At 48.9% G+C, this 27,522-nt stretch overlaps 1 protein-coding gene across 1 annotated transcript in view; it reads left to right on the top strand.

Moving 5' to 3' along the window:
* Positions 1-27,522, top strand: part of GRM4 (glutamate metabotropic receptor 4) — a 141,791-nt gene that overhangs the window by 45,164 nt on the left and 69,105 nt on the right. Inside the window, exon 2 of the mRNA XM_007939344.2 lies at positions 5,896-6,112. Within this exon, the coding sequence (XP_007937535.1) occupies positions 5,896-6,112 (217 nt within the window). The remainder of the gene's footprint in view (positions 1-5,895; positions 6,113-27,522) is intronic.

Raw genomic sequence — 27,522 nt, 5'->3', positions numbered from 1 at the left:
TACACATATGCCTGTGTACTTTTGCATTGGCTACTTCTGCCCCTGAAATGGTCTCTCTTACCTAAACATGTGTGGGGCTCCCTCCCTCCACTCCTTGGGGTCTTCACTCAAACACTGTCCTGTCACAGAGGCCTCCTTGGGCCCCCTCTCTCACATTCATGCACCTCTCTTTTCTTCTTTTCTGCTGGATCCTTATCTCCATCTAGCACACTCTGTATCATACTATTCACTTCTCCACTCCCTGCCTCAGTCTAGATTGGGAGCCCCGTGAGGGCAGGGGTGGACTCTGGTCTCCTCCCAGCAGTCAGACCATGCCTGCCAGCTGCCTATGCTCAGTAACCATTTGCAGGAGGAACAAATGAATGAATGTGCTGTGCACACATGTGCACATGCTGGAGCATGTGCCCACACACACGTACACACTCACATACAGACTCACTTGGCATCTGTCTTCATTGTTGCTCAAGTGCAGAAACAGCTTTTGTCTTTCCCACGTGGCATGGCCCTCCTTGTCACTGCAGAAGTCAGAGAGAGAGGAGATTAAGTTATTCAGGCACTCATTGCCTCCTATCACTCACTGTTTCTGTTAAGTATGAGGCCCTACTGAGTGCTAGACCCAGATGCAGTGTGTGTTACTCAGAGGTGTACAACCTGTCCCCTGCCCAGGTGGCCCAACCAGACCAGAGTATTTCCCAAGAGTATTTTCTGTTGCTTTGTCTTAGCAAGCTGTGAGTGTTGACTAGTGTTGGCATGTAGAATGAGTACATTTCTTCTTTGCATCTCCCCATGTGGGCTTGCCTAGCACAAAGGAGAGGTCTTAGAGTGCCTGGTAACTTGACAAGTAGACTGAGAATCATAATACCTAAGAGCATGTGCCCAGTGCCTCTAGAGCAGCCTGGTGTTGTGAGAGGTCTGAGTGGGCTCTCTGATGCCAAGAGTTCAGGGAGGGCTGCCTGGAGGAGGCTACATTTGAGCTACTTTTTTTTGTGTGTGGAAATATGCATAGCAAAACATATACCAATTCAACAATTTCTACTGAGCTGATTCTTGATTCACAGGAAGGATTTGAATGTGGGAAGGTGAGGTCATGGGCTCTGTGGGCAGGTGGAGACTGGCAGAGAGGAATAGAGAAAAAGACAGATAGAAGGGCCTAGAATTGGGCACCCGGGGTTGATTAGGTGCTGCTGAAATCTGGGTTCCTCAATGACTGCAGGCCCATGAGGGTGTGACTCCGTAAAACAGAATAACTGCCCAGTCTGTTGGGTGATAGAAGGAGGGGAGGGAGGAAAGAAGGGAGGCAGACACGGAGGAGCTGGCATTGGTGTGGGCACTGTTGCCTCCTTCCTCTCTCGCCACTGATATTGTGAGAGGAGAGGAAGGTTCTCTGAGGAGAATGTTAATCGAGCGTCCCCCTCCTGCTCCTGTTGGGCCACTGAGACAGTGAGAGGTCAGGAAACGTCAGAGCCCCACTTGGGCCAGGCTGTCACAGTCACCTGCTTAGATGCAGACATAGCCTCTGCTGTGCTGAAGGCAGGCATCCCTGTGCGAGTCTGTGCCCTACCCCCAACACCAGGCTGGGGGCGCAGGGAGGGAGGAGAGCCTGGAGAACCTGTTAGCATTCTGAGGAGGCGTCCACACGAAGCACAGGGACAATAGTGGCAGCACGTGTAGAGAGAGCTTGGGGTGAGGTGTGGAGGCCGAGAGGATGAGTCCTAGAGGGGAGAACAGGCTGAGCAGAGCAAGAGGCAAGCAGAGATGAGAGCTGCCGAGAGAAAGCTTAGAGTGGAAACAATGCACACAGCTGGAGTGCTTACTACCTCTAGGTGCTGCTCTGAGTGTGCCACACAAATTCCCTCATGTGATCCTCACAGCTTTATTGTAATGTAATTTGGTAGCTGAGGAAACTGAGGCCTAGAGAGGTGAAGAGACTTGCCAAGAGTTCCCAGCCGGCAAGTAGTGAAGCTGAGATTTGGTTCCGAGCAGTCTAGCTCTTAAGGAGCTCTGGTGATTTAGTGCCTAAGGCATTTGACTGCTAACCAGAAGGTTGGTGGTTCAAACCCACCAGTCGCCCTAAGGAAGAGTAGGCAATCTACTTCTGTAAAGATTTACCACCTTGCAAACTCAAAGGGGTCGCTATGATTCAGAATCGACTTGGCAGTGGGTTATTTTAGTCTAGCTAGCTCGTGAATGTCTGCTTGAAATCAATCTTCCCCGCCCCCTGGAAACATAGGAGGACCTAGAGCTGAGAAGGGAGACTGAGGAGTTGGGGTCGGAGCTGCTGTCAGGTGGGACTTGTAGGATGATGCTGATTTATCCCCTGAACCCGGTTCAGGAGCCTGTTAGAGGCCTACCCTAGTTCCCATCTCAGGACTAGGTCCCTGATCCAGGGTCCTAGGAATTGTTGGGGGCAGAGCAGAGGCCCTTCCTGGGCTCCTGGAATCAGGGCACTGGGCAGCAGCTTCCCTGCAGGCTGACATGCATGCCCTGCAGAAACTTCTTGGCCCTTGCACACTCTGTGGGAATGAGGGTGCTTGGCACGGGGCAGGGAGTAGGGGGCAGCGCACCTGGGCCCCACATCTGGAAGTGGGCCTAGATCTGAAGGCTGCTAACAGAGGCTCTGTCAGGCTGGGCTGGCTGTGGGTTAAAGGGGTTCTGGACCCTCTTTCAGGTATAACCTTTCTGAGATAGTCTATGCATATACAAACAGGACTGCCTTGTTTTTCTGAGTCTTGCAAGTTTTCTGCCTTTGAAAGAGTGCAATCTTACCACTTTTCACTTTCTCTTTGTTAATGGAAGATATTTGAGTTTTCCTTCTCTGACAGGTTTCTGCTTTACACGGGTTCTGGCTTTTGAAGGTTTTACTGTATTACGCCCTTTCATGCTACAGCCTTGCTGGTCTCCCCAAGATCTACACCTTCCTTCTTTGTTGCTGTTGTTTCTGCCTTACTTGGTCTTGGAGAGTCACTGAGAGCAGTTCACTGAAAGCTGCTTTGTTCTTTTTCAGAGCTGCCTAGTATTCCTTGTGTGGCCATAACTTCTTTAACCAATCCCCTCTTTATGGACTTGAACAGTAAAACTTGCGAAAGGCGGAAGCTGTGTAAGGCAGAAGCCTGTCAGAGAAGGACAACTCAAATATTTTCCACTAATAAAAAGTGATAGAAAAGTGGTAAGACTACACCCTGTCAAAGATGGAAAACTTGCGAGACCCAGAAAAATAAGGCAGTCCCATCAAGTTCCAGCTCTCACAGGTTTCACTATAGTTTGTTTCCAAAGTTTTGCTTGTTCAAAAGGTGCCGCAGTGAACAATGTGCATGCCATTTTATAAAGGCCGTAAGAGCCTTAACAACTTGAGGGTGTCCTGGAAATCCAAAAACCCAGTCAACTGTTTTCCCCTACCTACTCCTCAAAGGTCCCAGTGACTGGAGCCTGGGAAAGGCCAGTTCCAATGGGAGGCAATGATTGGCCAGCTGTAGCCCTGTAGGGGAGGGCCTCACAGGATTGCTGAGCAGTTGGCAACGGGCATCCTCAGTGGAAGGTGAGCCCCTACTGCCCTGGAATTGCTCCCTTTGGAAGAAGGAGGGCGATTTCCTATACTCAAGCTTCCCTTTCTTTATTTCTCCCTTTCTTTATTTTTAAATTCAGCTTATGTTTATTTAGAATTTTTCTATTCACATATTTATTTCATGAATGAAATGGGCTTATATTTTTTCCTGTCCCAATTTTGAGTCTCAATTTTGAATTTTTAATACTTTAAAAATAATTTGACCAGGTTTTCATATTTGTCAGCATGTAACTTTTCAGTGTTTCATTCTGTTGTACGTAGGATCGCTATGAATCAGAACTGACTCGATGGCTCTTAACAACAACTTTTCACAAATACCTTCTTGGTATTTTAAACATTTTTATAACATCTGTTGTTATGTATCTTTTTAAAATTTCTATTTTGCTTATTTTCGTGATCTCCTATTGTTAACCAGTTTTGTCATAAGTCTATTATTCTTTTAAATAACCCCCTTATTTAATAGCTATGAGACCTACTGGGTGCTGACTGCATTTCCTGCTGCTCCCCTCCTGGTCCACTCCAGCCACACTGGACTCCTGGCTCTGCCATGAACACATCAACCATGTTCCAAGTTCACTCGCCTTTTCCCCAACCTTGCTTATGCTGATCTGTTCAGATGGCACCGTTCCAGACCTTGCTACCTGTCGACCCAGCCACCCCTGTTCTCTTACCCTGTTTTATGACACCCATTGCTATTGGAAACCATCCTGGTTGTTTACTTGTGTGTTGACTTGCTTGTGTTCCTCTTCTCCCACCAGAATGGAACCTCTGTGAGGACAAGGACCTTGTGTGTTTTACTCGCTTCTCTGTCCCCAGCATTTAGGACACAATAGGTGCTCAGAAAAGTCTTAGTTGAAATGAATGGAATTGAATGGTTGGTTATTGAGGTGGGGTTGCTAGGTTAGCAAAATCTCTGTTCTTCCATCCCAAGGAGGTGAATTATCTGGTCTGGGAGGTGGTCTCTGGGGGTAGCATTTGGCCATGTGGGCAGCCACTTGTGTGGGGGGCACCTTTCTCATCCTCCTGCCCACTGAAACCTTCCCTACCCTCAGTTGTTACAGGGCCTGAATTCCAGCCAGGAGTTTCTTGGCCAGAATCTTAGTGATTCTGTAGGAGGATAAAGTCTTAGATTCTATATCAGCCCAGGTCAATATGTGTCACAGTGGACAGCTGAGATCAGGGCAGAGGGATGGACTCACAGGAAGTCGTAGGTTTTGATGTGGGCCAAGGAAGGGAAAAGGGGGCATAGACACTGATGAGCCCCAGGAGAGCAGTGGATGAGGGTCTGGGAAGCATGGATGGGACAGCATGTGAAGGGGAGGTGAGAGGGGCTGGGAGCACCAGGAATGTGGGAGCATGGACTGGTAGGAGAAGGCACAGGAAGGTCCATGCTGCCCGCCATGTCCTTTGGGGTTCCTTGAGTCTCAGCTACAGAAAGCAGGGGCAGCTTAAGCCTCACCTCTGCCTGGAGCGGGGAGCATGAGGCCTGGGGTCTGTTCCTGCCTCTCTGGGCCCTGTCTCTCCAGGCTGAGGAGAGAAGGAGGTTCCTAGTGACTTTGCTCACTCTGGCCTCTTTGGATTCCGCCTGTGGGGGTAGCGTGGGCAGCTGAAACCTGGTCTCTGTCTCATCCGAGCTAGAAAGAAGGAAAGAGCCTGAGCTCAGAGGGAGCTGTGGGGACAGGGTCTGTTGTGACAAGAATGGGTGCCTGGGGTTGGGGATGGACCACATGACCCCTCAGTTTCCCTCTGGACATCCACAACTCTGTTCCTATCCTAGTCCCAGTGTGAACCATCCTATCCACTTGGGGATTTTTCCTGAGCTGGGAGCTTCTAACATTTTATGTAAATGGAGACATTCAGAAGCTCCTGGAGTGTGTTGTGTGTGTGTGACCCTTGTGATGCTGTGTGTATATGTGTGTGTGTGTGTGTGTGTGTTGTTGGTGAGTCGGAGGACCCAGGGAAAGTCAGGTCTGCTGGGAGACTTTCTAGAGGAGGAGTTCTTGGTGCTGATGTGTAATCACTTCTTAGCCTGATGCCAACCTCACTCTGCTGGGCACAGGGTGGGCATGGGGGCGGACAGGATCCCCAGGGGGAGCTTAGTGGGGAGCCTGGCTGAGCAGCTTCAGGCTACCTGCCCAACCTCTCTGGTTGTACTTTCCTCCTTATCAATTGGGAGAGGAGGCAGTGCCAGTGGGGAGGGCTGGGCTGGTCCCAAAGCTTGGGAACCGGAGGGAGGTTCACATGCAGGCATAGTGCTGGCCCAGCAGGCTGCCCAGCTGTGCACAATGTGGGGTGCCAGCCCACCCGCATCAGCAGCCCCTCTCGCCCCCCAGATCCCCCAGATCAGCTACGCCTCCACAGCCCCTGACCTGAGTGACAACAGCCGCTACGACTTCTTCTCCCGCGTGGTGCCCTCGGACACGTACCAGGCCCAGGCCATGGTGGACATCGTCCGCGCCCTCAAGTGGAACTACGTGTCCACGCTGGCCTCGGAGGGCAGCTATGGCGAGAGTGGTGTGGAGGCCTTCATCCAGAAGTCCCGCGAGGATGGTGAGTCAGGTGCCCTGTCTGTGGGGTTGTGCTTGGGGGTAGGGGGGAGATGTCCCTGATAAGGTTTGTTTCATAACCCAGTGGACTGAGCCCTGTCCAAGAACCACCGCTGGACTCTGAAGTGGATGCTGCCTGCCTCAGGGCCATTTCCCTTCTTGACCTCTGGGCACTGGAAACCTGGCCTCTTAGAGTGGTGGGGTGCCTCCTGTGGGTGGTAGATGGAAATGACTTTTGCAGATTCTGCATGGCTGTGCCAATGAATGGACTGTCCATGTTCCGGATGTTGGAGTGAGTGGAATGGCTGCTGTTCTCATGGACAGAGGGGAAGGGGAGGGTGGGATGGAGGTGGTCTTGTCTAAGGGAGCCTCTGGGACCCAGAAGATAGGCAGGCAGCCAGGCAGTTTCTGGGGGCTAAGGTTGTGGGGCAAGGGTTCGTTGAAGGATTGGGGCTTTGGAGACTCTAAAATGAAGCTGCCTGTGGGGGTGAGATTATTTCTTCAGCAGGGTGGGGCTGAGCAGGTCTGGCCTTCTGGGAAGTAGGTGCACCCTGCAGGGTGGGATCTGAGGAACCCTGAGGAAACCATTTGCTATCCTGAGGTCTCCCCCAGTTACCACAATGCCCAGTATTCCTCCATTAAGCTCACTCACTGCATTACCTTAAATTGCTGTCATCAGAATCTCCTGATAAAGCTTTTAAGTATCATCCAAGTGATAAGAGGCTAACTCAGATAACAGATAACAAGGGTTCAAATCTTAGCAGGCAACAGCCCAGCCACTTAGCAGGGCCCTGGAGCCTGGGCCACTGAGGGGTTCAGTTTTGATGGTGATGGTGAAGGCAGAAGGGCAGGCCTCGGGGTCATGGTGGGGGCAGCAGGAAGGCCCTTGGGTGGGGCACCTCCATCTGGGGGGACTGAAGTTGTCAAGAGGAGAGGGTTCCCTGAGGTCTGTGTCATGGGACAGAGGGATGGCGTCTGTGGCTTCTTTGGGGCCCCTGACGTGGGTATCAGGGGAGGCAGGGAAGCCCTTCCCCTCCTGGCAGGCCTACCTCCCTGCAGAGAGGGCCCCTCTGCCCCTTTCCTGGCCTCTCCCAAAGCCCTGTCTCTAAATACCTCACAGAGACGCCCTCGACCTTGGGTGGATGGCGTCTGTATATTTATACCTGCATAGCCCCAGGATTCTAATTGCTTTTCCTGAGGACCACATAGTGTCCAGAGGCTGGCTTGGTAACACCCTGCGGGCATAATCCTGCTATAAATCTCCAATAAGCCCCTTTAATTGTACAGCTGAAGCTACTTGGGTTCCTGCATCCGGGTGGAGGGGGGTGGTGGGGAGGTAGGAAGTGGGGCAACTGACACTGGTGCTGGCTCCAGGCCACTCCCTGCCCCAGCAGTCAGGTCCAGGCAGAGGAAAGCAGGAGTGAATGGGACCCTGCTCCCCACCCTCAGGGAAGTGAGGGCTCAGCACCCTGGGGCCTCAGGTGACAGTGTCAGACTGTAGTGCTACAGGCCCCCTCTATCTGGCTGCCCACATGTCCTGTCCTTGTGCTCAGAGCTGAGACACAAGACTCTGTCCAGGCTAGCACCACCCGCCCTGCTCTGCTAGTTCCTTTCCTCAGTGGCTTGGATATTTCCCCAAACAAGCCCGCTGCCTTTTCTGTTTAAGGAGCAGTCACTGCAGGATTTGGGCACAAAGGTACTGGAAAGAGGAAGAGACAGAGGGTCCAGAATCCAGGAGTCCAGTTATGTTCAGTTCCTGCCTTAAGGTACTAACAGTACTTATCCTTGCACGCATTGCCTTCAAGTAGGATCCAACTCATAGCAACCCCTCCTTGGGTTTCCAAGGCGGTATCTCTATGGAAATAGATTGCCCCATCTTCCTTCCGAGGAGTGGCTGGTGGCTTTGAACCGCCAGCCTTCTGGTTAGCAGTCAAATGTCTTAGGTACTTACAAAAAACCGATTGCTGTCGAGTCAGTTCTGACTGATAGCAAGTCTATAGGACAGAGAAGAACTTACACAGCCCTCCCTCTGTGTCTCCATCATGCCCAGCTTCTTGTACCCATTGTCCCATGTGATCCTCCTGATCCTCTGAGGTAGGCATTGCTCTATGCCCATTTTACAGAGGAGGAAACTGAGGCCAAATAACTGGCATCAGGTCACATAGCAAGTTAGGGGTGAGAAGGGATTGGAACCTAGATAGTCGAGCTCCAAGATCCAAGTCAATGCTTTTGTATTCTTGCCCATTCTGTCTCTATCCCTTCTCCTCGTCTTAACTGAGACCCATCCAAGGGAGTCCCTGGGTAGTGCAATGGTTAACAGGCTCAGCTGCAATCTGAAGCGTTGGAAGTTTGAGTCCATGCAGAGGTGCATTAGAAGAAAGGCCTGGTGATCTACTTCCCAAAAATCAGTCATTGAAAACCCTGGGGAGCACAGTTCTACTCTGACACACATGGGATCGCCTGGGTCAGAATCAACTTGATGGCAACTGGTTAACTAGTTAACCCAAACTGGGCAGTCCCCGTGTAAGTGCTGGAGGCATGGCACACTCACACGTGCATACACACACCAAAGGACACATGCTAAAGTGCTCTGAGCAAGAGGGGCAGGGTTGGGGTGGGTCAGGGCATTGCTTTTTGGCAGAACTTATGTCTCTATTGTCTGAATTCTTGACAAGCATCTGTTCAGGTATTGAGAGCTCTGGTGGCATAGTGCCTAAGGCATTTGACTGCTACCCGGAAGGCTGGTAGTTCAAACCCATCAGCCACTCCTCAGAAGGAAGATTGGGCAATCTACTTTTGTAGAGATACTGCTTTAGAAACCCAAGGAGGGTTTGTTAGGAGTCGGAATCTACTTGATGGCAGTGAGGTTTTTTTTTTTTTTTTGTATTCAGGTATTAAAGGAGCTCTGACAGTACAGTGGTGAAAGCATTCATTTGACTACTAACCATAAGATCAGCAGTTTGAATCCACCAGCCACTCTGCAGGAGAAAGATACGGCAGACTGCTTCTATAAAGATTTGTGGCCTTGGAAACCCATGGGGTAGTTCTGCTCCGTCCTACTGGGTCACTATGAATCAGAATTAATTCAATGGCAGTGGGTTTCGGTTTTACTCAGGTGTTGGCTAGTCAGAGAAACTAAAGTCTACTCAAGATTTTTAACAAGGAGCTCACAGTCAAGAAAAATAAGAGAACTAGTTACTCTGCCAGGGCTTCCATTGCAGGGGCTGCCCCTCACCCCTATGCTCCATCGCCCATCAGTGAGGGCTCCCCATCCTGCCAGACCTCCCAGGGCCCCAGACCCTTCCTCTGCCCCCCTGTGCCAGTGTGTGGCAGCCCCTGAGGCCCTGGCTGGGCCTTCCCCTGTGTATGAGCAGCTAGGCCTCCTTGCCCTGCCTGCTAAATGAAATTTGATTTGGAGGAACGTCTTTAGGCAGTGAAAATAAGAGAGAGAAAGCCACGCTGCAGCTGGCCAAATTGAAATCAGAATTGAGCGGCCGGTAGAAAGAGGCCGCTGTACCTTGTAGCCTAATCCCTGCGAAAGATTAAAGATGTCTTTGGCCGTATATTGTATTGATTCATCCTCAGAGGTATAAATCATCTGTGAGTTGCTCAGAGGAGCATTGAGGAGCGGGTGGAGGGAGGGCGTGCTTGCCAGGCTGGGGCTGCACCGCTGAGCCATGGCAGAAGCCTCAGCCAGCAAGTCTTGGCCATCCTACTGTGGGCCAGGCACTGGGCCCTGCACAGGAACATAATGCTGCCCATTTTATAGATGAGGAAACTGAGGCCAGAAAGGAGAAGCCACTGTTTGAAGGCCACACAGCTAGAATGTCGGGAAGCTGGGTCTGGAACCTAGTGCTGTTCTCTGGGTAGGGAGCCCTTCCTAACACCTCACCAGGCCATTATTAAATGTCTCAGAGTTCTGTAGGAGACCCAGTGGCACAGTGGTTAAACACTGGGCTGCTAACGGAAAGGTCGGCAGCTCGAACCATCAGGTGCTCTGCGGGAGAAAGATGTGGTAGTCTGCTTCTATAAAGATTACAGCCTTGGAAACCCTGTGAGGCACTTCTTCTCTGTCATAAAGGGTGGATATGAGTCAGAATCAACAACAAAAGTTCTGTGAGATATATTAATGGGATATATACAAGAAAGAGGGAGAGGGAGAGAGATTTACTTCAAGGGATTAGCTTATTGGATTGTGGAGGCTTTTAAGGTCAGCCTGGCACACTGGAGACTTTTGCAAGTTTGTATCCCAAGACCGGTGTGTTAGGCAATGGGTAGAGTGCAGAGAGAGAGGGAGAGAGAGAGAGAGAGAGAGAGAGTTCTGTTGAAAATATCCATTTATAGCCTGAAATAGAACACACCTTAAGGAAACTCCCTTTTCAACTGGTTGATTACTTATATTACCTTAAATTCCATTGTGGGAGGTGGTTATATTACATTACATTACATTAAACTGTATCATGGAACAGCAGCTAGTCTAGTTGCTAGCCAAACCCCTGGCAACCATAGCCAAGTTGACACACAGCTACTAGGGATGGCAGTTGCTTCTGGGGCTATTTATGGCTCAAGCGTTGGAAGTCAGTTAGGGTCTTGGGGGTGGTGGGAGCTAGTATGCTAGCAATGTGTGCAAGGCCCATGCTGAGCACCATGGGGACACATCATGGGCTCCCCATCTGTTCTGGTTCCCTAGTACTGCTCTGACAGGAATATACCACAAATGGGATGGCCTTAACAAACAGGAGTTTATTCTTACAATTTGGAGGCTTTAAGTCTGAGTTCCAAGTGCCAGGCTCTAGGGGATGTGTGAAAGCTCCTCGACCTTGGGCTTCAGCTCTGCCTCTTGCTTCTGGGCCCACTGAAGCTAGAGGCTTTTCTTCACTCAGGCAGCTACTGGCTGCTGAGGCTAATAAGTCCACGGTCGACAAATAAAATGGCACAGTCCTGATGTTACCAAACCACACAGCAGGCCACTAATTCAAGTCCATTATAAGTCCCAAAGTCGGCAGAGTGTGGCAGGGTGCTGAACAATGACATGGCTACATGCAGGGTCCAAGCGTGCTGTAAGCTAGAGACCATTCCCAAGGCTTCTCCTTGTATACAGGAAGCAGACCACACCCCAAAGGCAGCTACTCAGCTGCTTGTGGTGGATCCCACCATGGAGTTGATTGCCAGTCTCATCATGGGGAATAACTACCACCAGCTGCCCAACCGCTCAACTAGACCCCACCAAACTGATGTACAAATTTAACTACCACACCATCCTTAAGGGGCATCTGGTCTACTGAGGTGACAAGTTGTGTTCAGGAAAATTGAACTTGGTTCCAGACCCACAATAACCATGACTCGACCAGCCTGACTGACAAGTGACTATAATGGAGGCTGCGGGCAGCAGAATCACTGCATCACGAGATCCCCAGAGTGACCCAGCAGGCAGTACTGTCACCCCACTTTTCAGATTAGGACTCTGAGGCTCAGGGAGGTCAGAGCCCTCCATTAGCTCATATGGCTCAGGGGGCCCAGAGCCTACCAAATACAGTTACACAGTCCCACCAAGCACCCGGAATCGCCCAATACTGACTGGGCCATTGGCATACGGTTTAAAGGAAGCCTTGGCACTGTGTTCTCCAGCCTGTTCAACACCCATCCCATTCATTTAAGTGTGTAGTTTATGCCTCAGGCAATCCTGGACTGAGTCTTGTTCTGTGCCAGGGATCCCCCATGCCCTATCACTAATTCTGGTGACGACCCTGTGGGGTAGGTATTTTTGTCCCCATTTATAGTTGGAGGAACTGAGGCTCAGAGAGGTGAAGTGTTTTGCTTAGGGTCACACAGAGCGGTATCAGAGCCAGGACTTGGACTCAAGGCTGTCTGACCTAGGGCCTTTCTGCTCCATGTTTGCCTCCTTCTCTAGCTCAGTTGTCACAAAGGCGTCAGAGAGTGAATATGAAATCAGGCTCATCAGACAGACCTGGGCTCTGGCTCTGCCACCTACTGGCTGTGTGATCTTGGGAAATTCACTCAGCCTCTGTGGGCTTCAGTTTTTTCATCTATGAAATGACGATAAAACAGCCTGAACCCTATAGAGTTGTCTTAATGTTCTACTGGTACGTGGAAGAGGGAGCTCAGAAATGTCCATTAAAGGGTTATTATTTGGGATCCAGTTGACCATGTCCCAGTTCTCCCTGTGTCTAGTCACTCCTGGAGAGGCCAGAGGAGTGCTGGGAGGCCCAGAGACTACACTGCAAGGTGTCCAAGGATGGGGCTGGAAACAGTACTATAGGAGTCAAGACTTCCCTCTGGTTCTTATGGAATATCTGTTCTGATGGTGAGAAAGAAGCAAGGCAAGTTCCAAAGGTGGCCAGGGCAGATGTGTGTTTGTGCACATATGTGGGGTATGACTGGCAGGCTTCAGTACGGGTGTCTGTGTGTCTGTGCTGGAGGGTGTCTGGGCCTGTGCAGGTTTTTGTGTGTATGAGGTGTCTGTGCTGCGTCTCCCCATCTGCGTGCGTGTCTCCCCATCTGTGCATGTGTGTGCTTGTGAGGGCTGTGTGTCTGCACACACATGTATGCACTCCTACCTTCGAGCTACAGCCAGGGCTCCCTCCTCCCTGCTCTGCTGAGGCTGCTGGAGGGAAAGGCAAGGAGCCTGCCCTTCGCAGCCACTCTGCAGCAGCATAACCAAGGCTGGGATTAGACATGCAGAGCAGGCCCCGCCTGGGCTGCAGAGATAACATGTGCATCACCACGGAGGGAGACAGGCGGTGAGGGGGCGACACAGACTTGATGGTGCCCTCGGGCGCCTCCTACCCACTGTCCTGGGTGCTCTCACAGGATGAGATATGGAGCATAAACTTTTACATTCCCACAGGCTTTCAACATCTGTAAGGTCCTGTGTGAGCCTCACTTTACCTGCATTAGTGTCGCCATTTCGCAGATGGGAAACCGAGCTCAGGGATGATAAGGAGTCTGCCTAAGGTCATGTGGAAGTGTTGGGTGTCAGAGCCCAGGGCTCCCTGGAGGTGAGATGGGATCATGGATGATATTAGTAGGTAGCATCTGTGGAACCCTCCTGTGGACCTATTTTACATGCTTTGTACATGTTATTTCATTCTGCTTTCAAGCAACCCTATGAAGTAGATATCAGCATCACTATCAGTGCTGTTATACAGATGGCAAAACTCAGAGAGGTTAAGTAACTGCTCTTAGGCCACACAGCTGGAAAGTAGCAGGGCAGGAGCTGATTCCAGCAGATGGGCTCTCTAGCACTGAGCTGTACCATCTCTGGTGCATGTGGCAGGGAGGACACAGATCAGCTCCTGGTAGGGACCTCCCCATGGGGTCACCCCAGGAGTTTGGCTCTGGTCCTCTTGAGTGAACAAACCCAGTATCCCTGGGCACATTCAGGCCTGGGCTCTAAGGGTGGAAACAAGATGCCTTTCTGGATATGGCAGGGAGGGACTTAGGCTGTGAGTCTTTCAGACTTGCTCCTTGGAGATGTCCTGTTCTGTGCCCAGTGAGGTGTCTTAGAATCTCGTTCCCCCATAAACACATACTGTATTGATATTCTGGAGATACAGGTGAGGTAAGCTGTTGCTGGTCTGACCTATGGCTCCAACTCCCAGTGCTGAGCGTCAGACTTGCATTTTGATGGCCTCTGTTGTTGTAGTGGCATGGGCAGGCACTGGCAGGCGCAGCCCAGAAGGCCAGATACTGTGGACACTTGGAGGCCCAAGGTATGTGTGGCTCTGCATCCAGCTGGGTTGTGGGACCTCTGTGGGCTCACCTTCCTTGGCTATAAGTGGAACACCCACCTCCTGGAGGTTCAGAGGGGCTGAGGGGCATAGCTTGGCCTGTTGAAAGAGCATGGCCACCCAGAGGGACTGGCACTGCTCACGTTTCTGGGAGACCCCCCAGGATCCAGAAGCCCAGCTAAAGGTGGACATTTAGAGTGCCTTCTTCCCTTTCTGCTACCTCCCCCTCACCTCCAGGACCTCCTTGACCTTCCATTCATTCCCCCCACCCTACTGCCTCTGCTGCAGACACACCAGCCTCCTTGCTGCTGCTCAAACACAGCCCACCTCAGGGTCTTTGCATTGGCTGTTCACTCCACCAGGAAAACTCTTTCCCATATGTCCACTCAGCCAGCGTCCTCAGTGCACTCAGTTGTCTTCCCTCCTCAGAGAGGCCTCTCTAAGCAACCTTATCTAAAATAGCACCTGACTAGTCAATCTTTAAAGGAGCTCTGGTAGCATAGTGCATAAGGCACTTGACTGCTAACCAGAAGGCTGGCGGTTCAAACCCACCAGCCACTCCTCGGAAGGAAGATGGGGCAATCTACTTCCATATTAATACTGCCTTGGAAACCCAAGGAGAGGTCACTATGAGTTGGGGCCCACTGGATGGTACACAAAAATAACAACAACAGTCAATCTTTAAGGAGCTCTGGTGTCTAGCACCTAAAGATGTTTGACTGCTAACCAGAAGGTTGGTGGTTCAAACCCACCAGCCACTCTGTGGTAGAAAGATGGGAGTCACTATGAGTCAGAATTGACTCGATGGCAGTGAATTTAGTTTGGTAATAAATCTTTGGAGCCCTGGTGGCACAGTGGTTAAGTGCTTGGCTGCTAACAGGAAGGTCAGTGGTTCAAACCCACAAGCTGCTCCATGTGTGAAAGATGTGGCAGTCTACTTTCATAAAGGTTTACATCCTTGGAAACCCTAAGAGGCAGTTCTCCTCTGCCCTACAGAGTTGCTATGAGTTGTAATTAACTTGATGGCAGTGGATTTGGTTTTGGTTAGAAAATCTTTGTGTGTTTCTAGTCCAGGGATTTTTGCCTATTTTGTTCACTGCTGCATCCCCAGCACTTGGCATAGCCCTTGGCACATAGTACTTGCTCAATAACTGTTTGTTGAATGAATGATGGATCACCAAAGCCTGTCCCTGGCCTTCTTCTTTAGCCCCCTCATCTTATCCCCAGGGCTGAGAGGCTGCTCTCCCAGCCTGCGGAAGACACACTGAGAGTTAAGAGCTTAAGCACCTGGGGTCAGTCCAGGGCACCTTGGGACTCCAGTCTCCATCCCCACTTAGCTCCCTGGCTGTCCTCTACCCTCTTCCTACTGGCTGAGGAAAGAAATTCTTTCCCAGAGGCAAGATGGAGGGGTGTGAGTAAAAAAACTAAACCAAACTCTTTGCTGTCAAATCAATTCCAACTCATAGAGACCCTATGGGACAGAGTAGCAGTGTCTCACAGCGTTTTCCTCGACTGTAATCTTTATGGAAGCAGACTGCCACATCTTTGTCCTATGGAGTGGCTGGTAGGTTCAAAGCACCAACCTTTCAGTTAGCAGCTGAGTGCTTAACCACTATGCTACCAGGGCTCCTTAGGGGTGTGAGGTGGGGGAACAGCATGAGCAAGAGCAGAAGTAGGAATGAGCAAGACAGATGGGACTCTGGTGAGGGGCCCATCCTAGTCCTGTTGGCCGTGGGTCAGAGAGCAGTGTGTGGTGGAGTGAGGAGAATGTTTTTTAGGCCAGTCTTGCATTTTTATATGTTTGTAGCCCTTGAGGTTGTGCCTGCTTGACTGAAGGAGTATATTAGCACATGCCGTCTCCATCTGCTGGACCTCTCTGCTCAAGGTCCTGCAGGGTTGGTCCTTTCTGACCATCAAGGATCAGTGCCAAGGCCCCTTTTCCTTGTGAGTTCCCTCATCACTCTCCGCTAGCAGAGTTGCTCAGCATTGGGAGTAGTCTTTCCCTAGGGTTTCCACTTGAAAAGCCCAGTCACATCCCACCCTAAGTGACTTTTTTTTTAAAATGCATTTTATTGAAATATAATTTATGTACAGTGAAATACACAAAACTAAAGTGACATGGGTCAATGCATTTTTTTTTTTTTTTGCAGTATTCCCTCCCCTCCCCTCTCACCCTTGGCAACCAACAAAGAAAGTTTTCCTCCATATATAAACTTTCCTTGATGCTCCACAACAACGAACTAATACTGTATTTGTCCTTCTGTGATTGACTTATGTCACTCAGTATAATGTCCTCCAGGTTCATCCATATTATGTGGTGTTTTGCAGACTCTACATTGTTCTTTAGTGCTGCATAGCATTCCATTATGTGTATGTACCATGGTTTGGTCATCCACTCTTCCGCTATAAATCTTAGAGATAAGTCCCTTGCCATATATGTCATTGGCAAATAGGAATTTGTTGCTGTCATTTTTGTTATGTGCTTTTTCATGGTGTTGATTTCTTTGTTCCATATAGTTTTCTATGCTGAGCTTGTTTTGTTTATGAATTGTGTTATCATTTCCTTCATTGCTATTGTTTTAGTATTTGCTGAGTATTTATGCTGGTCCTCTTTTTTGATGTAAAGGTTTATAATTTTTCTTTGAGGTTGCCCTGTGATTTACAGTTTTCTTCCCAAGTTTAGAACAGTCCATTCTATCTTGTAGTTGTCTTGACTACCCTACTGTCTAAAAGTTCTATAATGACACAGTTTTTTCCCTGTTTTTGGTTTGTAGTTGTCCTCATTTGTCAGTTGATGTCTCTGGTTCCCTGTTTACAATCTTGTAGGCTTATTTACTTGGATACTTCCATAGCTGGGTTGTTCATCATGATGTGTATTAATGGTCACTTGTTGTTGGCTGTTGTTGCTTCTCTCTCCAAAGGAGTCCCTTTAGCATCTCTTATAAGGTTGGTCTGGTTTTAACAAATTCCCTTAATTTCTGCTTATCTGGAAATGTCCTAATTTCACCATCATATTTGAGGGACAGTTTTGCTGGGTACATAATTCTTGGTTGGAAATTTTTCTCTTTCAGGGTTTTGTATACACCATCCCATTGTCTTCTTGCCTGCATGGTTTCTGTTGAGAAATCTGAGCTTAGTCTTATTGGTTGCCCCTTGTAGGTAACTTTTTGTTTTTCCCATGCTGCTCTCATGATTCTTTCCTTGTCTTTGGTTTTGGTGAGTTTGATGATGATATATCTGGGTGATTTTCTTTTGGGGTCTATCCTGTTTGGCGTTCATTGCCCTTCCTGAATGGATATATTCTCATTGTTCATCATACCAGGAAAAATCTCTTCCAAGAAATCTTCGACAATTTTTCTCTGTGGTTTTATTTGTTTCTTCCTGTTCTGGAATTCCGATTACATGTAGGTTATTCCTTTTGATGGTATCCCACATGAACCTTAGACTTTCTTCATTTTGTTTTGATCTTTTTTCTGATTTATCCCTTCCCAAAGAAGTGTTCAAGTATTTTCCTTCAATATCCCCAATTCTGTCTTCCATTGATTCAATTCTGCTCCTTTGTCCATTCAATACCTTATCTATTTCTGAAAATTTAGTATTAATCTTCTGGATTTCTGTGTGTAGATTTTGTATCATTTCTAATTTTTCATTTATTTTGTCATTTTGTTCTTGTATTGTCTTTCGAAATTGTTCTAGGGTTTTCTCTGTGTTTTCCTTGATCTGTCTGTCAATTCACTGAAGATACCTAAATATAATCCTTTTGAATTCCTTATCAGGGAGTTCCAATGCTGCATCTTCCCCAGGGATGTGTTTTGGGTCTGAATCCTGGTCCCCTGTTTCTCCTGCTTTATCTCGCTTCTTTGTGTTGACTGTGATGCTCTGTTGTTTCCAAGGCATTGTGATGTTTTTGTGTTTATATTGAATTGGTGATTGTATGTTGGAGTGACTTGCCCACGATTTTAATTTTCTTTGTTTTGTTTGTATGTTATCTATGTAAGCAGGGTACTGTGCTCCTCTATTCGCTAGTTGATAGCACTTATACACTCACCACCTGTCTTCTTTCCTGTTGTCAGCCTCTGTTATATCCCTGCTGACCTTGGCAAATAGAGCCTATTCTTAGGTCCCTGGAATCCAAATGAGAATGCTATCCCTTTAAAATCCAAAATGGTTGCCTCTTGTAAAGATTCAAAATGGCTGCACCCTCGGTCACTTTCAGTATCCAAAATGGCCACTGCTTGTAAACATTCAAAATGGCTGCACCCTCAGTCACTTTAAATATCCAAAATGGCTATGCCCTTGGTCACTTTAAATATCCAAAATGGCTGCCACATGTAAACAATCAAAAGGCACCCATTGACAGTGGAAAGTCAACAGCTCAGGTTATCTCTCTCCTTGCTGTTTCCCTTCCTAGTCATAGGCCACCAGTGCAGTTGTCCCTACAGCCCTTGGTGACCAGGGTTGATTATTTAGGTCAGTTCTCAGGTCCCAACACCACTTGAAAATATTCAGGCAGTTGGTCCCGTCAGAGTAGCTGACAGTCCGCAGTTCCAACTGTCTTTGTACTTACTGTTTTCGTTCAGGTTTTTCCAATAGTTGGTGCCTAATCCACTTCTGCATAGTTCTTTCAAAGCTCAGGGCTCCAGGATTATCTTCTGTATCTCTGTCAATTGGTTTTTCTTTTTTTAGTTGAAGAGGGTCTGTGTCGCTTGTCTGGCTATTCCTCCATCTTACTGCCCCTAAGTGATTGTTAAATCTCCCTATTGCATCTTCCACTTGACTTTAGGTTCTTTGAAATTGGAGAGGAACAGGATCTGACTCAGCTCTGTGTCCCTCACCCTGTGTTTCATATAGGTAGCCAGGAGGTATATAGATAGATAGATAAGTAGATAGATAGATAGTTAAGTTGACTCCTACTCATGGTGACCTTACATACAACAGAGTGAAACATTGCCAGTCCTGCATCATCCTCATGATTATCAACATGTTTGAGTACATCACTGTGATTATCATCCAATCCATTTTACTAAGGGTCTTCCTCATGTGTGGTATCCCTCTACTTCATCAAACATGATGTCTTCTTCTAGTAATCGACCCTTCCTGATGATGTGTCCAAAGCAAGCAAGTTAGACAGTATTCTGTTGTGACCCATTGGGTTTTCATTGGCTAGTTTTCAGAAGAAGATCACCAGAACTTTCTTCCTAGTCTGTTTTAGCCTAGAAACTCCACTCAAAATCTGTTCACCATGGGTGATCCTGCTAGTATTTGAAACACTGGTGACATAGCTTCCAGCATCACAGACAGGTCCCTTGCACGTTGTTGTTGTTATGTGCCGTCAAGTCAGACCTGACTCATAGCGACCCCTCCTTGGGTTTCCAATGCAGTATCACTACAAAAGTAGATTGCCCAACCTTCCTTCCAAGGAGTGGCTGGTGTTTGAGCCGCCAGCCTTCTGGTTAACAGTCAAGTGCCTTAGGCACTACACTACCAGAGCTCCTCCCTTGCACATAGCGGGTCCTTAATAGATGTTTACAGAAAGAATAAATGAGTGAATGAATGAATAGATGATCAGCTCTGCTTCCTTGGGCCATCACTGCCCTCCTGGAGACCTCCTCCTCATCTGTGACAGTTAAGGGTGCATCAGGTCACCTCCAAAGTCCATCTCTGGCATCTGATGGGTTGTGTCCTGACATTCCATGGTCCCAGACTCCAAGCATCCTTGGAGGTTCATCATGGCATGTCCTCCATGCTTCTGGCCAGCCAGGCCTCAGTCCAGATATGGGGTCACCATGAGTTGGAGGCTGACTTGACAGCAGCTAATAGCAACAATCTCCAAGGTTGAGGGGGAAGGAAGTGGGCCCCTGCCATGCCAACACTTCCCTGCCATTCCATCTTATCAACCAGGCCACCCTGAACTTGAGAGTGATCACTTCTGCTCCCCTGCCTGCCACCCATCACTCTGTCACTGGTGGAAATTAAGCAGACATGGTTGCTTCCCGCAGATCCACAAGATTCACCATACCCCCTCTGGGTTTCTTTACTGGGCCTTGGAGATTGGCAAGGTGTTGGCATTAATGTGACTGCTTGATGATTGCTAGGTCAATCTTCATCCCTTTATAAAGATGAACCCCTGCACCTGCCCAGCCTGCCTCAGGGACTTTGCCTGTCTGCTCTGATTTCCCTGCCACTCTGGCCTGTGGCAGGGTGCTGACACCTGTCCATTTTGTGAGTCCCCTGGGCTGGGTGTCATCAGGATCTGCTCCTTACAGTGCAGCCACTTTCTTCGGCTCTCTTTGACTATGTCTGATGTTTTAACCCCGGCCTATCACAATGGGGCACCCTCCCACCTGCGTTGGCTTGTAAACCTGAAAGAATGGCTGAAGGAAGAAGATGTTAAGCATTTAGTCCTTTTTGCTCTGCATTTGCATCCCTTCCTTCTTGGGTAGGGAGCACTGTTTTTTCCCATCAGCTTCCTTTGTGGAACATGTTTGAGAATTTCTTTGAGGTTTAAGAAAATTTGTCTTTGGTGGCTGTATCTCCTTTGCACCTTTGGCCTTTTGAATCCTGTTCTTCTCCTGATGGCACAGTAGAGCCGAGAGGTTAAGAGACCAAGTGTTGTTGGTACTGATGGCTGGGTTCAAATCCTGGCTCTGTCACTATGAGCTATGCCACCTTGGGCAGTCATTTGAATGCACTCACTGTGCTTCAGTTTCCACTGTGGTATATGTTTATAATAATAGTACCTCTCTTATAGGTTGTCAAGAGCTCTGGTGGTGTGGTGGTTAAGGTATTTGGCTGCTAACCAAAAGATTAGCAGTTTAAACCCACCAGCTGCTCTGTAGGGGAAAGATGAGGCAGTCTGCTTCTGTTAAGATTTACAGTCTTGGAAACGTTATGGGACAGTTCTACTCTGTCCTATAGGGTCAACTCTGAGTTGGAATTGACTTGATGGCAGTGGGTTTGGGTTTCTATAGGTTGTTGTGAGAATTGAATGAGTTAATGCACGTAAAGCACTTAGCACAGTGTTGGGCACTGTGTTCAGCATTGTTGTTAGTTGTCTTGAGGTGGCCCCAACTCATGGTGACCTCAGGCACAGTATGTGTGATTTGTAGGATTTTCATTGGTGGATTTTTGGAAGTAGATGATCAGGCCTTTTTTCCTAGTCTGGAAGTTCCTCTGAAACCTGTTCAGCATCATGGCAACACGTAAGCGTCCACTGATGGATGGGTGGTGGCTGTGCATGAGGTGTATTGGCCAGCACTGGAACCCGGGTCTCCTCCATGGAAGGCCAGAATTCTACCACTGAATAACCACTGGCCTCTGCATTAAGTGCTACCAATGATGTCAGTTGTTACCATTATTAGCCAGAGTATGGGAGTGGAGCAGAGAGCCCTGGGCTGGGAGTCAGACCAAAGTCCAGGCCTTGCTCTGTCTCTGAGTAGCTGTGTGACCCTGGGCTACTCACTTTCCCTCTCTGAGCCTCAGCTTCATCACTGACATAATAGTGGTAAATCAGGAGACTTCTGTGGTCCTCCCACGGTGTTGGCTTCACATACCTTACCTATCTTTCTTGGCCTTTCTCTCTGCCCTGGATGCATGGAGATGCAGGTACCATTGAGATGGCCTCTGAGTTCCTGTGTGTCTCTTGTTCTTGGACCAGATCTGAGCCTGCAGAGCAGTTACTTCTACAACAACCTGTTTCCTCAGCCCCTTCTGCTTCTTTGGTCTCTTTATCTCTGATCCTTTTGACAAATTTCTAAACCTGGTTGGAACCCCATTTTTTAAAAGTTCATTTTCTTGGCCTTTTTTCTTCCTCCTCCTCATCTGATCCTCTTCACTTGAAGGTTCTGTCCTCCCAGGCTCCCATGGACTAGAGATCCCTTCTAGTTTCTTCTCTTCCAAGTTAAAAGGCAAATGTTAAAGTGGTACTGACCTGTCCCAGCACAGCTCAGGTTTGGGCCTTGATCTCCAGGAAACTCTCTTCACTTGTCTGCTAACTGTGTACTTCAGCTTGCTTTCCTGTCTGGGATGGGGTTCTCAGTACCCCAAATTCCCACTCTGAGCTCCTTGGAGATGTGGCTAAAGTAAACCCTACCCTCCTTGTTCTCTAAAGTTCTAGAAGGACCTTGTAAACTTGCTGTTTCCTTCCTGTCTCAGCTTGAGGCAGCCTTCCCCATGAGGGGGTTCCTGCTTTGGGTCAGCATGGGGGCTGCAGAGTGCCCTGGGTGGGGCCCAGCCACCTTTGTCCTTGTCTCAGCGCATTTCCTACTCTCTACATGACCTTAGGCAAGTCGCAACCCCTCTCTGAGGCTCCGGTTCTTCATCCGTAAATTGAGAAGGGAGTTGTGTACCTTCTTTGCTAGGCTGCAGGGAGGGTTAGGCTCATGTTGAACTACTACTGGAAGCCTGTGGCCATTTTTGCCTGTTAGTCTCTGTGTCCGCCCACCTGCTTCCTCTTCTTGGAGCTTTTGAGACTTAGTTTGCTGTGCCTGCCTCTCAGCCAGCCTGGCCTGGCCTATGTGAAGACCCCCAAGCTGCCTTTTGTTTTACTATATATTTTTTAGACGTTGTTTCATTAACCATCATAATAGAAGCTGTCAGGCCCTGGTCCCAGCCATAACCCCTGCAAAACATACCTGAAAATTGTCCTTTTTCTTTACAGAGAAGGCCCAGGCTGCCCAAAGGCTTGCTGAGGATTCACAGCTTGTCAGCTTGAACCCTAGTCTGTGTCACTTCCAAACTGGTTTGCTCTGGTGCTAGAGGGAAGAAAGGGTGAGAAGCCATCCTTTTAAATGAGATATTTAGTTCCCTTCACCCAGCCTTCCCCAAGATGCATCTAGGAAGGACCCACCCCTGTGGAAGCCAGAGGTTCTGCTCAGGGCCTGGAATGAAGGATGTGGAGAGGTGTCTGTGACAGTAACAGGGTAATAGAGGGTGACTTGGTCTGAGGCTTGTTAGACCCTAGCATTTGCAGGAGAGTGTGCGCGAGTGCGCGCGCGCGCGTGTGTGTGAGAGAGAGAGAGAGAGAGAAAGAAAGAAAAGAAGGGAGGAAGACTCCCCCAAGGCAGAGGAACCAGCAAGTGCAAAGGCCCTGGGGTAGGGAGTAGCCAAGAGGAGGAGCAGAATGAGTGAGGGGGAGAGAAGTAGGAACAGGTCAGTGAACCACTGTGAGCACTTGGGTTTTTGCTCCGAGAAAGGTTGTGAGTGGAGGAAGGACATAATGGGGACTTAGGTTTAATAGGATGCCTTTGGCTGTTGTGTGTGGAATAGACTTGGGGGCAAGGGCTGGTGGAGGGACACTAGGGAAGAAACTGTGGCAGTTGTCTAGGTGACAGGTATTGATAGCTTGGATCAGTGGTGGTGAGAAAGAACACATTTGGGGTGCATTTTGAAGCTTGAGCTCACAGAACTTTCTCCCAGATTGCATGCAGGCAGAAAGTAAGGCCCAGAGCTCCTGGATTCAGAACCACGGACAGCAGCACATGGCCCAAAGCCAGGCATTTGGGGAAGCCTTGGATGGCTTGGTACCCCAATAGTCCCTGGAGGTTGAGCAGAGCACTCATCTGTAAAGTGTAAGTCCCTTCCCCTCACTTTTGTTATCAATATATTGTGTAGCCAAATGTGTTTATTTCTGGGCACTGCTGGGAATCCTTTGTGGATGAGGAGGTCTGAATGCATTTATAAAGCTGGATGAGAGGATTGGGGACAGTTGTTTCCAAAAATCTCTGCATCTCTGGCTAAAGGACTGTTGCCAGGGTGGGCCCTTGAGAAGTGGAGGAGAGCCCTGAAGGATGGTTGAGCCTGGCCCAAGGGAGGAGGAGAGCATTCTGGGGAGGGAAGCTTCGTGACTGAATTCCTCAATTCCTTCTGTCAGCCTTCCTGCTGAGAGTGAGGAGGGGGAGCATTCCTGAGACAGCAACATTTTTGAGGGGGTGGCCCACTGCCCCCGAGGTCTGTCGTGGACTTGGATGTGTTCTTGGAGAAGTCACTGTTCCTCATAGATCCTCAGTTTTCCTGTTTGTAAAATGGGGTAAGTGTAGTCTCAAGTTTGTGAGTTGTTGTAAGAATGACAGAAATAGGTGAATTGGCACTAAGAGGGCTGAGGAGGGGCTGGAGGGGATGAGGCGCTGCCTTCGAGGGTGTGTGCTCTGAGAACTAGGGCTTTCCTAGTTCCTGGTTGGGATTCTCCGGCCCCATCATGACTGTCCTCTCTTTTCTCCCCAACTCACACGAAGCTTTATCCTTGTACCGTATTTGGCTGTAGACAGAATGATCATATGGATATTCTATGCAAATTCTCATTTTTAATGAGCCAGAAGGAAAGCTAACGACCATCTTGCAGACATCTTGAGGCCCAAGGGAGGCCTTGGGATGGGGTGGAGCAGGACAAAATAACAAGCAAGAAGAGAGAGGAAGAAGGGAGAAGAGTGAAAAAAGAAGGAATCACAAAAGAGGCTGTGGAGGGACAAAGGGGAGGGGGCAGCATAGGCCCTGTTTACTCTCACAGACCCCTCTGTCCATGCCATTTTACAAAGAGGGAAATTTGCCAGGTCATCTCAGAAGGTGGGTAGCAGAGGAGAGAGAGACAGACAAAAAGAGGAGAGGGAGAAGATGGGATGGAGAAAGGGAAGGTAGAGGCAGCTGGGATGGGGCTCTGATTTGTGGTACTCATTTTTCTTGTCTGCAAAATGGTCATGCCTAGGATGTGGGTTGATTGGGAGGAGTTAATGGGGCAATATGAGCAAAATTTTTTCAACTGTGGAGTGCTGCATGTGAGGAGCTATGGGATAATGGGGGCAATGTGTATTGAGGGGCAATAGGTGAGCTCTTCATCATTGATTTGTTCATTTCTCAGCATCTGTAGTCTAGTTCATAGATGGACATCAGCTCTACGTGGGCAAGATTCTTGTCTGTCCTATTTGCTGCTGTATCCACAGTGCCCACGACTGGGTCTGGGAGGCACTCAGTAAATTGTTGATGAAAGAATGAATGCTCTGTGCCCAGTAATGTGCCCAGAAGTGGGCCATCTCCCTGGAGCTCAGGTCAGTGGGCACAGAGACATCTTGTTCAAAACCTTCCATAGATTGTGCTAAGTGCAGTGATTGAGACATTGGGATTGTTGTGGGCATATAGAAGAAGAGCCTGGGGACACCCTGCTTCCTGGAGGTGGGCTTGCATTGAATCCTCAGGAATGGGCGGGAGCTGATTTGAAGAAGGGAGGCATCTGGGAAGGAGAATTGGGCACCAAACACAGAAGGAACAGTCTGAGCAAAGGTCTGGAAGAAGGGACACGTTGGTGTGTGCTGGAAACTGCAGGTGCCGTTGGGGCGGGGAGTGACTGTAGATGAGGCTGGAGAGGTGGACAGGGTCAGTCCTGCAGGGCCTCAGGACTGAGCTGAGGAGTTTGAACTTTGACCTGAGGGAGGTTTGTGCACTGAAGGTGTGAGGGAGACGAATGATCAGGTGAGATTGGAGTTTTTGAGGAGAGTTTGAGGGGGCAGGTATAGCCAGCAGGCCTGGGGCTCTGGTCTGCTGTGATGGTGTTGATAGGGGTGCACAGTGGGTTTGGGCTGAAGAATTAGCTGGCTGCTTCCAGGTGAGGCTGGACCAACACAGGGGCACTGGCCATCTGGAGGATCCAGAGTCAGCCTAGAGAGGTGTTTGGGCAGCATGTGTGTGAGTGGCACCTGCTGGATGGCCTTGGGGATGCCATGGCTAGTCTCTGGGCCCTTGTTTAGATTAGAAAGATACTCAGCTCTGGGCAGTCCTACTCTGCCTGTAAGGACATTTAGAACTATGTGAGGGCATTTTGGGTTGTCACACCAACTTGAAACCCTACTGACATTTAGTGCTCAGTTTCCCAAGATATTCCTTGCACTAGAACACACTATGGACAATTATACCACCCCAAATGCCTATTGAGAAAAACTAGATGGGATCAATTCCTCCTTCAGATCCAGCATACAGGAAGAATGGGTTACTCCAAGCCTCAATCCCAAACCCCCCACTCCATGGTACCCACTCAAGGTTTCTCCCATGATTGAAACCTAGCAGACTCCTTCCCTTCCCTACCTGGTTCCATCCGTTCACCCCCAGATCTGGCAGAGACTGGGACAGTTTCTTGGGGGACTGGAGCAGGTACTTCTCAAGCCCAGGGCCCATATCTGGGCCTCAGCTTGACTTCTCCTGGGCCCACATCTGGGCCTTAGCTTGGCCTCTGTCTGTGAGCTATAAACTGAGTCAGCCTGTTGGCTCAGAATGCCTCATGTGGTGCAGCCGAGTCAGGCTGGCCTCTGCTACTCTCCTCTCTGTGGTGGCTGTCACTCACTTACATTGCTATCCTCCACCATGGCCAATTTATGAGCATGCTCACATCCACCGTCTTGGGCCATATTCCCAGGTGTGGGTCAGTAACACTGTTTTCTAGCTGAGGAAGCTAAGGCCTGGTGGGGTGAAGGATTGCCCTGGTCCCATCCAGAGCCATGGCTGGACCCAGGCCCCAGTTCTCTGCATTTTCTGCTGCTCTGCCATGGTCATTTTAGAGGAGCCAGGCTCAGCACTTGGCCACTTCCTCCCCTTGCCCTGGCCAGAAGTGAAGGGGGCATGGGCTGGTGTGGGAGAGGAGTCTAGGAGGACTTCATTACCCAATGCTTGCTTGCAGTGGGTATGTGTGTGGGGCAACCTGAGGTTGCAGCCAGCAGGGAGACATGCTTGGCCTGCCTGGATAATTACATCTCAACATTTCATTTTACTTGTCAGTTTCCACTTCCTGGGGATGTGGACTCCTAAATATTTCATCCCAGCCTGCAGCCGCCTGCTCCTCCATAGCCAAACCGCAGGCCCAGCTGCTGGCCCCTAATCCTGCCCCTCCTTGCTCAACAGCCTTGGCTGTTGCCGTGGGTGGAGCTGGCTGGAGGTCATTCTTCCCCATGCCCTGTTTCCACACCTGGCTCTTCTTCCCAGGGTGCTTGGGGAGAGGGGATCGGGCAGGTATCATTACTGGAAATGAAACTTATTTTCAATATTAATTGAGCACCTGCAGTGTACCTATTGACAAAGTCATTTATTATAATGAAATGTACAAAGACCTGGAGTTAGAAAACCAAAAGGAAAGAACACACTTGGCATTTCTCAAGCTGAAAGAACTGAAGAAAAAATTCGTGCCTTGAGTTGCAACATTGAAAGATTGTATGAGCAAAATACTGAATGATGCAGGAAACATCAAAAGAAGATGGAAGAAATACATGGAGTCACTGTACCAAAAAGAATTGGTTAATGTTCATCCATTTCAGGAGGTGGCATATGATCAAGAACCAATGGTATTGAAGGAAGAAGTTGAAGCTGCATTGAAGGTATTGGTGGAAAATAAGGCTCCAGGAATTGACGGACTAACCACTGAGATGTTTCAACAAATGAATGCTGTTCTGGAGGCACTTACTCATCTATGTTGAGAAATTTGGAAGACAGCTACCTGGCCAACTGACTGGAAGAGAACCATATTTGAAACCATTACAAAGAAAGGTGATCCCACAAAATGTGGAAATTATCAAACAATATCATTAATATCACATGCAAGTAAAATCTTTTTTTTTTTTTTTAATTGTGATTTGGGTGAAGATTTACAGAGCAAATTCACTTTCCATACAACAGTTCACATATACTTTGT

This window comes from Orycteropus afer, unplaced genomic scaffold, assembly GCF_000298275.1.
Source record: "Orycteropus afer afer isolate SDZICR_OR568_19922 unplaced genomic scaffold, OryAfe1.0 scaffold00059, whole genome shotgun sequence".
Taxonomy (NCBI): Eukaryota; Metazoa; Chordata; class Mammalia; order Tubulidentata; family Orycteropodidae; genus Orycteropus; species Orycteropus afer.
The sequence above is the reverse complement of the archived record's forward strand: the minus strand, read 5'-3'. Positions and strand labels throughout refer to the sequence as shown.